Here is a 14,939-nt window from a genome sequence, read left to right as displayed (position 1 = left end):
CAGTCTTTCATAAATATTTACCGTATTTTTTGGAGTATAAGTTGCACCGGACTGTAAGTCGTACCAGCCATTAAATGCACAATAAAGGGGAAAAAACATATCAGTCGCACCTGAGTATTAGGGAAATTTATTTGACAAAATCCAACACCAAGAACAGACATTAATAGGCAACAGTCTGAACGGTACAGTATGCTAACGTTACATAAACACATAAAAGAGAAACTGAGAATGCGCCTGATGTAACATATTAAGAGTTATTCAAATAACTATAACATAAATAACAAGTTTATCGAATCATCCGTGTCACTCCAAATCATTAAATCCATCGAAATGTTTGTCCACTGTCACAACTCAGCTGACTCCGGAAGTAGATTCGGTGCTGACGTCAGACTCATCATCAGTTGCAGTTCCAATTATTCCACAGGCCTAGAGCGACCCTTATGCGGTCTCGTGTAAAAATAACGTGAAGTGATATACTAGTAAGTAAGTAATATGTTAATGATCAAGTAATAATGTGTTAATAATTTCACATATCGTCGCTCCTGAGTATAAGTCGTACCCCCAGCCAAACTATAAAAAAAACTGCGACTTATAGTCCGGAAAATACGGTAGTTGGTCTTTAATTTGGGGAATTTTCTTTAAACTGTAACGCTCCATATTCAAAAAACATCTGTCATCAGATACCATCAGGTATGAATAAAAAATAAAATTATTTTCATTTACATTTATTCATCTGTCTTGAAACAGGACATACTGCAATACAGATGATCACCCAGAGCACCGCTACCTGACCCAGATAGAGGCAATCAAACGCTACCTCAGTGGACATGAGCCCCAACTACGATGTTTGTAAAATTCATGAACAATTTATCTTATTTGTGGTGTTTTTCCGGCTTCAATTTATGCATGTTTTTTTCTCTCTCAGGTGATAAGGAGTTGGTTCAAGAGGTGCTTTTTGATGCAGTGGTAACTGCCCCACTAGAGGCATATTGGACCAGCTTGGTGCTCAATAAGTCTGAGTATGACACACACACACGCACACATGCACACACACGCACACTCACGCACACTCACGCTAATGTGCTAATGTAGCTTTACTCGTCTCGAGACAGCATTTATTAACCATTTTAAAACACAGGAACTCTGACAAAGGAGTTGAGATCGCCTATCTTGGCACAAGGACCGGCCTGTCCAGGATCAACTTGTTTGTTGTACCTAACAAACTTACTAGTCAGTAAGTAAACGTTTCAATTTGGTTACTTCACTGAGTAAAAATAGAAAATCCAACTTTCCTTAGGTTTTTGATGAAAGAAATTCTGGCCTATGAATTAATTTTTTTTTTTAAATGTGCACGGATCATCTCTGTCATTTCCGTCTGTTTCAAGAGACTTCCTGACTGCTGAGGATAAAGAAGGCGTGTTCAATGCCGATCATTTCCCCTTGTGGTACAAAAGGGCAGCAGAACAAGTTCCTGGCACCTTTGTCTACTCCCTTCCCTTCAACACAGGTGAGTAAATCAGGATATGTGGAACATTTCTGAATTTCTGTCACTTAATACCAACACAATAGTGTCCTTACAATTTGTCATTTGCGCTGAGTCATTGTTTTTGATATCAGGTAGGAGCTACCTGATAATTGTTTTGCGAGCTAAGAAATATTTCAGGTGGTCAAAGATAGCACTGCCGTCTGTTTGAATTGGAACGAGAGATGGTAGCTGTCTCGTGCATGTGTTCATATTAAAGACAAGGTTCTACTGACAAGCTTGTTCCCCATAAACATTGTAACCTCTTATCAGGACACAGAAAGTGGTAGGAACATAGTTGTATGGTTTTAATCTCAATTGCTTTGTTCAATAACCTCAAAACATTCCTCTTTTGCTGTGGCTCGACATTTAATTAACCTTGATCAGATTTGATGGTTTAATCGCAAGTGTTACAAATTTCTTCTTCATAAATGTTAAAATGAAATTGCGTTAAAATGTACAAAACACTGAAATTGATCTTGCTCAGCATTCCTACACCTATTATTGTGAGAAATGTTCAGTTATAATGACTTGCTAGAATTTTAAGGAGTGGTTATCAAAAATAATACGCTTAAAAAAAATGAACACAAGTTAAATTTAGGTTTACAATGTTGACCTATTCTTCACACACACATTTGGTCGTCTTCTCGAGTCATGCCCCCCTATTAATTCTGTGGTATGCCCTTGCGGATAGGTCTGATTGCTTTTGGCTGAAATCAGATATGGTCGGAATAGGTCCAGCCCTTTCCATAGTGACTTGGCCAGAACACAAACACACATGCATGCATGCACACACACACGCGCACACACACACACGCACACACGCACACACACACACACACACACGCACGGACACAGTTCAACTTTTTTTCCCCTCCAAAGAAGCAACTTGTATTTATCTGTCCACAGCCTCGGGCTTTCCATTAGTCTCAGCTAATACAAGTGATCCGAAATCCTCTTATTTACTGGCAATGACTCGCCTTGGATCCACTCACTCATGGCAGGAATCTGCGGCCGTAAAATAATATTCTTCTTTAGTGCATCCCTCGCCACTCACTTCAGAACTGATAAAAAATATTTGGAAAAGATTCATGAGGGGTGTTTGTGTGCTTGTAGGCTCAGAAAATAAGAGTGTCGTCTTAGCCAGCACAGCCATTCAGCTCCTGGATGAGAGGAAATCACCCATAGCTGCAGGTGAGTAGGTGATGGCTGCTTGCACCCTGCCCCCCCCCCCCCCACATACACACACACTCACCTTTAAAAATGTGCTTGCTGTTATATGAATGTACTCTCCAAAAAAGTTTCAACATGAAAAGTCTTGCATCAATTCAATTAGCAATTAGCACAATTCATGTCTTACACAATGATTAAGCAAAAGCCAGACAGTGTTGCAATTATATTGTGAAACCTATTTTCTCTTAACAATGGTGATAATGAGAATGCGCGTTCATCAAGCAGATGTCGAGGGCGCTATCCCTTTCCTTGAACGAGAGAAAATACATAATGGACACTCAATGCAGATGAATGCAAATTGCCATCTAGTATTTTTTTGCCATTCCTCTCTGTCTAATGTTACCGTGATTCTTCAAGAATAACACACACTTGTATTTTAAGCACTCACCAAAAATTGCTTATAAAAGCTGATTTGTACTCTATTTTTTATTCATTATTTCTTTATTTTATATTTATTATTTTCATTTATTATTAGTGTATTATTTCACCAATTTGCCACGCTCAAAAATTATCCACATTGTAATTTGATAATTTGGGATCTCTTGCGTTATTTTTTGTGTAAAGAGAAGTTAGTATTTTTGGTTGTCAACATTTGAGCCTTCGTCATGAAACCGAAGAACAGCTGATAGTTCCAAAGCTGCGCTGATTGTTGCCGATGTTTACCGTGCGTATCAGAGGCAGACTCGCTTTGGAGCAACATTTGTCCGGGAAATCTAATTTTTTACAAAAAATGACACCTCGGGTGAGACATGTTTGTTTTTATTCTTGGTTGTTTTGTTTTTCTTCACCCTAACCTGCTTGGGGACAAGTCCACTTGTGAGTCCATCATGGATCTTTTGGCACAGCAAAAATTAGACACATTTTTAATGTTACATAGTATCATATTGGAATAAAAATAAACCTTTATCCAACCCTCTAGATTTATGCATTGTGACACATTTTCTCAATTTCACATATACTCATGTATAATACGTACCCTCAATTTATTATTTTATTTGAGGGTGGCTGAAAACTTTGTGTTCTTTTTTTTTTTTTAGAAAAGAACATACATAAATGTTTTAATTTATTATTTATTAATTAAAATAACATTAATAAATTTTAACATATAGTACAGTGATGCACAGATGATTCTACCCGCACCAAAATACCAGGACATCGCTGAATCTTGGCAGAGGGAGCAACCACCCGGTTGGGGAATAACCATTGGTAAGACAAGGGAGGCAACGGAGAAGGACAGGAAAAGAGAAACATTTTCACGGTGCCTGACTGCGTTGACATGAGAGCAGTGCATTGTGGGTGCTATAGGCCTGAGGGAAACCATTGGAGCAGAAGGACAGAGATGAGAGAGTCTGTGTGGTGCCACAGCTCTCGCTCGCTCACACAAGCACAGACACACACACGCACGCACACACACATGCACACATACACACAAACATCCTCATAGATACTACGTCAGAGCAGTTATTTTGTTTGTACGTATTTTTCTCAGGTGGCGTCCTTGTGTCAGATCTGTGAAGCTGCATTCCAAATGAGTATACTTGCTGTAACAAGGAGAAAGAACCATGACAAAAGGCTTCTGATGTACACTAATGATGATCATTGCTGTCAGGTTGGGGGATGTCTGTAAGAATGATTTTATGTAAGAGAATCAGATGGGAGGGGATATGTAGGCTGGAATGCAAATTTAGCGTAGGCCGGTTAGGGCCAGTTTTCACTGGCCTGCGTTCCAATGGGCTGTAGACTCAGGAATACGCTACGAGACTAACTTGACAGGACAGGCTGATGACATCACATGCCACGGGACCCCCATGGGCCTATCGCACCCCTCACCCACCCCTCTGCGCCCCCCAGACATCTCTTGAGTCACAATGTTGGCCAATGCACGCACACACATGTGAATGCCAGCATATCTGTGAGTGTGTCTGCGCGCGTGACACATCCTGCGCCACGTGCGGTGGCTTTGCTGGCATAACGCACAACGCCATAAATGTCAGGTCAGCCGTTAAGGCCGAAAGCATCTGTGTATTTACTGTACATGCTTCAGCAAGCTCGAAATCAGTGTGTGCTGTTTTATAATTTCTTAGCAAATGACACTGGCAAATGGCAAAACAGATAGATTTTTTTTATCTAGTTATATTATATTATATTATATTATATTATATTATATTATATTATATTATATTATATTATATTATATTATATTATATTATATTATATTATATTATATTATATTATATTATATTATATTATATTATATTATATTATATTATATTATATTATATTATATTATATTATATTATATTATATTATATTATATTATATTATATTATATCATATTATATTATATTATATTTTTTGCCCAAATGCTTGCCTTCTGTAGGAAAGGCTCTTTTTGGTGGCACCCACGTGCTCTTGTTATAAAAATCTCCAAATAGACATTGATGAAAGCTTATATTGATTTTGTTCTCTTCATCTGAGAGTGTCTGACAGGGATCGATTTTTCTGTCTTGGCTTCTGTTAAGGAATTTGCTGAAAGATTGCTTTGCAGTTGAAGTTACAAATTTTTCGTTGTTTCACAATCGTGCAGATTTCCCCACTTGAGAATGTCCACCTGCTCACCGGTCAAAACAAATACAGTTGACGGCTAAAATGTTTCCATTTATTTTCTATACTGAATGATTTTCAGCCTGACTCACAAACTCCTCACTTGACTTTCCAGTAAAAGGTTGCATTTTGTTTGTTTGTGGTTTTGTGCAGCAGTACAATAATGATCAATAATCTATTTGTACCCGTAAATTTGTTATTGCTTCAAAGAAGTTTCCGACATCCCTTCAAGGGTTGTCTGAAAAATATCTTTCATAAAACATATTTTCTCTGCAAAACTATATCACATTATTAGGCACAAACAATGAAATTCTCTACAAATACACAATGTGCATTCGGTAGATACAGCATACGCACACACCCAACTGTCACACAATCACTCTTTTTTTTTCTCATCACAAAGAAATAAAAACATTACTGAGACCAGCTGCCTACTATGAATGTCAAAATTAATTTGATATTCGACAAAACTCAAAACAACAGCTGACAAATAACCACATCAGAAATAAATTCCGAATACCAGAGCTCTACTAAGACCTACAAATATTAATATTAACAAGAGCGACCTCACAGTGGTCACTGCTGAGGCCCTAAATATAGCAGTTTGCATCTACTTTATCTGTGATATGTTTCTCAGAAAAAATGGAATATATTCATTTTACCGTATTTTTTGGACTATAAGTAATAAAGCTTCTAACCCCTAAAAATGGAAATATCCCCGAATCGGCCTGTTCATTGAGAATGGGCCTTATAATCCGGTGCACCTTGTAATCCCAAAAAATACGGCAATACTTTCTTTGGCTTGCCCCCTTAGAGTCACATAGTTCCAGTTCTTTTCAGTGCATAGTCAAATACCTGTGGAATTGAATTAGCTACCCAAGTTTCATAAAATGTCAAGTCACACGAACAGGATTAATTTCACACACTTCTCTCCCCCCACAGCACATACACACAAATATGTCATCCAAAGACGATTAGGTTAAAGGGTTGAGGCCCAAGTTTGAAGTTCTTTTTTGTTGTTGTTATGATCTCCTAGGCAATGGCATTCTCCAGCGGTTCCTTCTCATCTATCCTGGCATGATCGGCCGCACGAGCCGCTGCCAATTCCTCGTTTTTCTTAAGCTCCCGTTGATATTTGGCCATGATGGCGGCATAGGCGCAACCATATACCGCCGCAGCCAGCATCATCAGACACACGATGCCACACACAACACCGGTGATGATCACCGTGGCGATAGCGTGGCGTAAATTGACTGGTCGGTGCCTCTGCTTCGGCTCACACTCTGGGATATTACCCCCTCCGCCGGCAAATCCCTCCCCCATCCCCATGGGGACATGGAGCGCGTGGCTTGAAGGATGAGCGTGGTTGCCGTGCATGTGGCCTCGCAGCAGCCTCTCCGATTCCAGATGATGTATGTTGGCAAACAAGTAATGGTAGCTTGTGGTCATGCAGGCATGGAAGAGCTGGTAAGGGACCTTCTGCAGATCTCTTTCTCGCATCTCGATGGGCTGGCTGCAAAGCACCTCATCCACCATGCCACCTTGGGAGCAGAGATATACATCACCAGTTGTGTTATAATCCTTTTGGCATCACGTTATAGAGATGACCTCAGTCATAGCTCAGCCTCAACCGGTTCATGGGCTCATAATGAATCTAGCCTATAATGCCTTTCTTGAATGGAATGTATTATGATTAATGCTAGGACTTCCGCAGCTGCCCCCTCTATTGCCCCTGTAACTTAGTATTTTATTTGTCTCACTGTCAACTGACTTTTATTTAGCTCTCCAGATAATCACTGGTCTTCTCTTAGCTGCACGTTCTTCTATCAAGGTCCATTGTTATGTTGTACAGCACTAGTAATTTGCAGCTTTTATAGTAGGCAGCCAAGGGAGTATGACCTCCTTTATTGATTTTAACACACAATGGTTATTTTTTTTATATGCAATACATCGACTGTTCATTTCTCTCTCTCTCTCTACACAATTGTGACACTTCTCCAATACATTGTGTAAGTTTAAGCCGCCTCTAATTCTCTCAAAACCGTGACAAGCAAGCAGCAGATTGCCAGCTATGACCACTAAGTTGCCTAACCGGGCCTTCGAGCACAGCCGAATAGTCGTGAAGTTGGTATGGGTAAAAAATGATGGTGCAGTCATAGACTGACAAACATCTTGCCATGTGTCAATTTTGGAAGAAATATATTTGCAAAATTTGCAGAGCCTAAGCTGTCAAATGCAGCCTCTGTTTGAATGATACCTAAAAATAATTGTACTAAAAAGCAATTGCAAGTGATTTTTTGGGAGCTCTGTACGTAGGAAGTTTTATTTCCACACAAAAAAAAACTTACACTAAAATTTTATCACATTTTTTTGTTTTTGTAAACGATGTATAAATTGTATTCATCCTGGTTTAGGAGTCGAGTTCCGTTATTGAGCTTCTGTCTTGGCTTCTGCCTGAGTTTTATAACCCTATCGATATATTCTATTAATATGGAAAGAACGTTGAGTTCACGCACCTTTATAGAGGTAGGTCTCAAGCCACAGTTTGAGGCCTATAAGGTGGCAGTCGCACCTCCAGGGGTTGCCTCGGAGCGTGATACTGTCCAAGCGGGTCAAGGCCTCCAACAGCGAACGGTCTAATCGTGTTAGCCTGTTGTGGGTGAGCCCCAGGTGGCTCAGGTTTCTCAGATGTTCTCCCATGGCTCCAGATAAACCCCACAAGCTTAGCAAAAGCACAAACCAAGAATACGACATGAAATCCGAGAAGCAAAATGATTAAAATTCCATCACGGTCCAATCGTGGCAATTGTCTAACCTGTTGTGTGAAAGGTCGAGATGTGAAAGTGAGTGAATGGGTCCAAACAACCGCTTATCAAGCTCCCTCAGGCTGTTGTAGGCGAGACTGAGATGCTGCAGAGTTCGGAGCCCCAGAAGAGCAGTCGGCGAAACAGTTGTTATGGAATTATTGGATAGATCGAGAACGCGAACAAAGGGTATTTCTCGAAAAGCCATGGATCCCAGGCCTCTGATTCGGTTGTCTTGGAGATATAATTCTTGTGTGTCTGGATGCAATCGACGGGGAATGTCATATAGGCCTCGACCCCTGCAGTCCACAGCTTTGGTGTTTGTGTTGCAGCTGCACTCTTTTGGACAGGCACGTGACAGAGAGAGGAGGGAGAGAAGGCAACACGCCAGTATCACTGCAGGGACAGAAAGTAGTAATTATAAATTAGACATGTTGAATTTTAAAATTAGGCTTTGAAAATAAATTGAAGGTGTGTGTTGTCAACATGCATTGGAAAGGTAAATCTCAACACAATAACGTTGTACTCTATATTACCAGTCTAGTTGGGGCGCACCTTTACATTCAAGCCTTTTTTAAGTTTGTCCAAACTTTCTACTGTTTGGATGATACTAGCGCAGATCAGAACCACTACGAGAGAAACACAGCTTTCCTATAAGTGGCGCTATTTTCTTGGAACTTCCAACATGCCGAACAATTAAATGCATCTTACTAGCGAGCTACTTTGAGAACAGTCCCCAAGCAACTTGTTTGATCCCTGGGGGAGCTATCTGGTAGTGGTGGGTAAATGAAGCTTCACATTTGTTTCATGAACCAGTTGTTACATTTTTTGACTCCTCTAGATGGCACTGTTTGCTTTAAATGTCAAGTTGTTTCAGCCCAATGTTGAACAGAAAGTGCCATCAAAAAGAGTAGAAAAATACAATAAATACAATAAATGGTTCAAGAAGCAGGTGGCTCGGTGGCGCACTGGGTAGCACGTCCGCCTCAGAGTTAGGAGGGTGCCGGTTCGATTCCACCTCCGACCCTCCCTGTGTGGAGTTTGCATGTTCTCCCTGTGCCCGCGTGGGTTTTCTCCGGGCACTCCGGTTTCCTCCCTCATCCCAAAAACATGCAGATAGGCCGATTGAGCACTCCAAATTGTCCCTAGGTGTGAATGCGGCTGGTTGTTCATCTCTGTGTGCCCTGTGATTGGCTGGCAACCGGTTCAGGGTATCCCCCGCCTACTGCCCGATGACCGCTGGGATAGGCTCCAGCACCCGTGGGGACAAAGCGGTACAGAAAATGGAGGGATGGATGGTTGAAGAAGCACATTTAAGGCTTCATTTCCCCATCACCACTATCTGTTGCCCAGGAATCCATGTTGGCGACCCCCACGTAAAAGTCTTCAAACTTATGATTTTCATGGCATCAGCAGACCATAAAATAGTTTGAATAGTTGAACATGTTTTTCAAGATTACTTGAATGCAGCAAAAGTCTGAGTATGATGCATAGGAATGATGCTCACTCCCACCTCTCCGACCCGCTTAGACATGGGCCCTCTTTGACGTCAAAATCTTCAAACCGCAACCCCTCACCCACTCGCTACCCACACACAAATCCATACATAGCAGATATTGGGTGTCTGATTCCTTTTGAGTTGACTTCACATGTCCATTCCTCTTGGAACATCACTGCATTATTTATAGCATTGGCTGGACTAGCTTGAGGCTAAATGAAATGCAGTTCAGGCCCAAGCCTGGGAATGTAGCTAACTAATTCTAGTCTATTTACAGTTGCTGAATTGATTGGTAGGCTATGCAACGGTTTGCTATTCAAACCCAACAACATTACAGTTAAACAGTTTAGAAAGCATGAGGAAAGTCCAGCAGCTTTAATAATTTTGTATTTTCACAATGTCAAAAGGATTTAAAAACAAAAAAAAAACAGAATACCAAAAAAGCGAGTAAGACCTAATTTGTGATCACATCCACTATCGGTCAACAAACACACCGTGAGTTCAATAGAAGCACAACTTACTGTAAAATCAATTAAAATGTTATTAGGTGTTGTTCTTATCAACACTTCAATTGAGAATTCCAAAAAGTAGTGAACTTATAAACATACATTTCCATGTATATCCATTTATAAAACTTCATGACTTGGCAAGAATATATCAATATATGGTATGATTCTATAGATACACAAACGTTCCTTGAAAGAGTGTGCTGACACGTGCGCTTTGCATGGCCACACATAAACAGAGCATCAGCTTAGTGAAGCATTGTGGCTCTAGAACGAGGTCAACACTGGAGAATGGTTCCGTGCTCTCATGTGTCCCTTCAGCCTCAAGTGCATGCACGGAGGCTTGTAATGATGTGCACACGCAGCCCACAGCAAGTGGCTAACACTTGAAATCAGCCTCGCACCAATGCCTTGCCTTTTTGGAACAGAAAGCTATAAGACTTGATGCAGAATAACAATCAATACAGCAAAGACCATTATTTATTATTATTATTATTATTATTATTATTATTATTATTATTATTATTATTATTATTATTATTATTATTATTATTATTATTATTATTATTATTATTATTGCAGTTGTGGCTGTGTTGTTAAGCCATTGGTAAGACAACATGCTGGGAATAAAAATCCCATGTTAGTGCACACTGAATTTTTAACCCAAATATTATTGAACTGCTCTCCTACCTCTCATATCTGCCAGGCGTCCTTTGACCGCTTGAGTTCGCTGTGCTTTTTTTTTTATCTCTCTTTTTGGGTGCTAGTGACTGACCCGTGTTGAGGCTCCATTAGCTGTCATTGATGAGTTGAGATATCCTTGTTTTCATTTTGCTGGCTTGAGCATTTAAAAAAAAATAAAAAAAAGAGGCTTGGAAACCCGTCTTGCTTTCCGAATCGTCAACACTGCGCCGACAAGCATGAAACCCCATCAGAGGGGCAGGATCAGAACACAGAGCTTACTGCCAGTGTGAGAATCACTGAAACTAACTCTCTCTCTCGCTCTCTCTTGCTTTCTCTCGCTCTCTCTCGCTCCCTGCCCCCTCTCGCTTGCAGCTTGTTTCTTTCTGTCTCTTTTATTTTCCATCACTGTTTTTGTGCTTCAACATGTTTTTCTCTCCCTTCCTCTGCCTTTGTAATTTTGTTTTCAAAATTTAGTGTCTCCTTGCTTGAATGCTTCCTCCCCCTGTCAGAAGTTATATCATTAAAGTGTCATATCCCGGCGGACAGTTGCGCCTCTTAAATCTTCGGGTCCACATGCTCCATGACATTGACCACCCCTCCTATTTCTATGGCAAAAGCTTAAAGTTGAATTTGCAGTGTTATACTCAAATAATGAAACATGCAAGAACACACTTGCAGAGAATGCCCAGTGTGGTCGCATGCTCTAATGCTAATATGCATGAGACATGGGCAAAGGCGATGGCTGAACAAGCTCCTAGCAGCACAGTGTTAAAAAAAAGAAAGAAAGAAGAACAACGCACCAATGAACACTCGTATGCAGAGCAGGATGTTAAGCTGTTGCCATAAAGTGACATTGAATTATTTTTGCTAAGCGCTCTTGGGTCAATTAAAGGGGAGTCAAAAATGGACAAAGGATGAGGCAGATTAATGAGGGACTCGTTTATTTGAATGCTTATTATTATTTTCAAGCTCCGAACGTGACCTTGGATCATGGCTTCTGTGTTCGCGAACTCCATGTCCATCCATATTCCCATCCTATTTATGGCTGAATGATTTTCTTTCTCCCTGACATATAAAACTGTCATTTATGTAAGATGCTTATGTGCATTATATTGGCAATCCAATTTTACACAACGACCCAGCTCAGGATCAGCCCAGGGCTCAATTACTTACACACATTCGAATATTTTATAACACAATAGCACAATAGCAAAATCAATATATTGACCACATTCTTTAACGAACTAAAGGAAATTGTTTCGGGTTGTTTGTTTCACTCTGGTGCTATTACTGAGACAAAAATGAACAATAAAAAAGGAAATTGAGATTGGTCATTATTGCACAGCCCCAAAAAAGCTTAGACTGATAGACAAACATACGATTACTAGCTGTTCAGGAAGATTTAAAATATGTTGTCAAACTTGCTTATAACTGCTATGTACTGTACATCTAAAACAACAATAATAATAATAATAATAATAAAGACTTTAATACATTGAGCAAAGCAGCATAAAAATGATGGAGGGGAATAACCATCGCTTCAAACATGAAATGAGCAGTCCATATCCTGCAGCCTGATTGCACTGCCCAAATGTCACCTCAACTGCCTTAGTAACTATTTTGATTCTTCCAATTGGGCTTGTGTCAAGTCACACGAATACACAATTCGCTCACATTTGCCTCGGCTATATAAATAGTCCATTAAGTCACGTGCTCACTGAAATGTCTTTAGGTTTTGCGGTCCTAAGTAGAATTCCAATTAGATGTGGGCATTAAGCCGGTTGTCATCTCATCCTGCCTGGGATTGTGCTGATGGGATATTGCCGATGGGTGGATTTGAAGTGGATTTTATGACTTCGTCTTTGGATTCATAAACCCAGCTCAGAGTATAATACTGGTGTAAATAATACCTAGGGAAATTTAATTCTTCCGACAGCGCAGAAACTTGAGCATGGCAGATCCAAGTCCTTTTGTCTTTTTACACTGAGCATCCAAACTAGAATACGATTTGACCGTTTCTGTAAAGCACTTTGACACTTTTCTGCATGAGAATTGAACGTTTCCCACCCTTGTTATTTTTATTCTGCACAGTCACTATTTCAGCTATCTCTTTTTTTTTCGGGGAATAAAAATCATACAGTATCTGTTTTGGCATCATGAGCTAGCCTTTCTTTCCATTGCCCAGCGTCTTAAATTAGCTTTTCCTCTTGGGTTTTCCAAGTGGGTGTAGAAATGGTGGGCTGCTGAAGGGATCTGGCAAAGCTTATGACGAGATAATCTGCACCTGTTCCTCTGGGCGACAGCTAAAACAGGCTGCAGTGCCACACCACTGCCCTTAACAATTGCGCAAACATACACAAAAGCAAAGCTACAAATCCCTCTTTGATCAAATCAACACAGGAAAGTTCACGACAGTGGCTTTTTATAGTACGGACTACACCATGGAGTGCTCACTGGTTACAGCACTTCGAAATTTTAATAGCGATTTCAGTTTAGGCTTCTCTGGATTTTAAAAACATTATAATCAAATAAAAATTATTTAAGTTGTCCATAAAAGTAAACACAATAAAAAAATACCGTAATCTTCGGACTATAAGTCGCGTTTTTTTTCATAGTTTGGGTGGGAGGGCGACTTATACTCAGGAGCGACTTATATATGTATTTTTTCACAATTTTTTACTTGATCATTAACACATCACTTACTTACAAGTATAGTTGACCACTTCACATGTTGTTTTTAGTATAGTTGATCACTTGACATGCTTTGATATCTTTATCTTCAACATATTCAAAACATGAAAAATAGAGAGAAAAAATCAAATAAAGTAATTAACACTTTAAAGCGCCATATCCTCTGGACATGTCCTCTGTCACCAGGATGACATAAAGGACGAGAAATTTGATCGATGGATTTAATGATTTGGAGTGACACAAATGGTGTGATAATATTGTTGTTTATGTGATAGTTATTTAAAATATAGTAGTTTATATATCGTTGTCTGGGCCTGTGGAATAATTTGAACTGCGGCGCGGCACACGGCATTGTTGACAAAGGACGATCGATAAAAGACGAGAAATTTGATCGATGGATTTAATGATTTGGAGTGACACAAATGGTTTGATAATATTGTTGTTTATGTGATAGTTATTTAAAATATAGTTTATATATCGTTGTATGGGCCTGTGGAATAACTTGAACTGCGGCGCAGCACACGGCATTGTTGACAAAGAACGATCGATGGATTTAATGAATTGGAGTGACACAGATGGTTTTATAAACGTGTTATTTATGTAATAGTTTTTTTTAAATAACTGAATGTTACGTCAGGCCCGTTCTCAGCTCCTCGTTTGTGTTTGTCACGTTAGCATACCGTATCGTTTAGCCTCTTGTTGCTCGTTCATGTCTGTTCTTGGTGTTGGATTTTGTCGAATAAATTGCCCCCCAAAATGCTCCGGAGCGACTTATATGTGTTTTTTTTCACATTTTTGGGCATTTTATGGCTGGTGCGACTTATAATCCGGAGCGACTTATACTCCGGAGCGACTTATAGAAAAGTACGGTACACACATTGTATATTCAATGCTTTGTTTTAAAAGCATTGCTAATGCTAAAGTCAATGTAAAATCCTGTTGAAATGCTAACGGGAAATTAGCATGGACAGGGAAATGTAGCCTGAAATGGAAGTGGATGTTTGCTTTGTGCCACTCAAACACATACATTGTGAAGTACCACATCTATAATTAGCTGACTGTAATTCATATATGTAATCATTTTAATTCTAAGCAAAGCCTTTTCTGATGTCACATCTTACTAGCAGTGTTTTGTGTTTTCCAGCTGTTGGCATCCAAATGAAACTAGATTTCTTTCAGAGGAAATTCTGGACAGCCAGCCGACAGGTACTCAATGACAAAAACATACACGTCAATTTAGAAAGATCAGCACAATACTTTTTGGAACACGTTTAAATTTCTAAAGCCAATTTACTTCAGGCAATGGTTGTGAATGTACAAAATGTTATTGTCATTTTACTTTCAAGACTTCTTTTCAAAGGATCATGAATCAGCTCATTAAATGTCTTCATTTTAAA

At 39.7% G+C, this 14,939-nt stretch overlaps 2 protein-coding genes across 2 annotated transcripts in view; one reads left to right on the top strand and one right to left on the bottom strand.

Moving 5' to 3' along the window:
* The window catches only part of LOC133150013 (voltage-dependent calcium channel subunit alpha-2/delta-3-like), an 80,799-nt gene that overhangs the window by 56,170 nt on the left and 9,690 nt on the right, over nucleotides 1–14,939 (top strand). Inside the window, exons 21-26 of the mRNA XM_061272280.1 lie at nucleotides 748–845; nucleotides 926–1,019; nucleotides 1,139–1,234; nucleotides 1,386–1,507; nucleotides 2,639–2,716; nucleotides 14,687–14,748. Coding sequence (XP_061128264.1) covers nucleotides 748–845; nucleotides 926–1,019; nucleotides 1,139–1,234; nucleotides 1,386–1,507; nucleotides 2,639–2,716; nucleotides 14,687–14,748 — 550 coding nt within the window. The remainder of the gene's footprint in view (nucleotides 1–747; nucleotides 846–925; nucleotides 1,020–1,138; nucleotides 1,235–1,385; nucleotides 1,508–2,638; nucleotides 2,717–14,686; nucleotides 14,749–14,939) is intronic.
* Nucleotides 5,393–11,162, bottom strand: LOC133150014 (leucine-rich repeat and transmembrane domain-containing protein 1). Its single transcript, XM_061272281.1, has 4 exons — nucleotides 10,858–11,162; nucleotides 8,175–8,559; nucleotides 7,876–8,081; nucleotides 5,393–6,900 (listed from the first exon to the last, which is right to left on the bottom strand). The coding sequence occupies exons 1-4, from the start codon at nucleotides 10,862–10,864 to the stop codon at nucleotides 6,392–6,394; spliced, it is 1,107 nt and encodes a 368-aa protein (XP_061128265.1). The 5' UTR covers nucleotides 10,865–11,162; the 3' UTR covers nucleotides 5,393–6,391.

The sequence above is a fragment of the Syngnathus typhle genome, linkage group LG2 (assembly GCF_033458585.1).
Source record: "Syngnathus typhle isolate RoL2023-S1 ecotype Sweden linkage group LG2, RoL_Styp_1.0, whole genome shotgun sequence".
In the NCBI taxonomy this organism is placed as follows: domain Eukaryota; kingdom Metazoa; phylum Chordata; class Actinopteri; order Syngnathiformes; family Syngnathidae; genus Syngnathus; species Syngnathus typhle.
The sequence above is the reverse complement of the archived record's forward strand: the minus strand, read 5'-3'. Positions and strand labels throughout refer to the sequence as shown.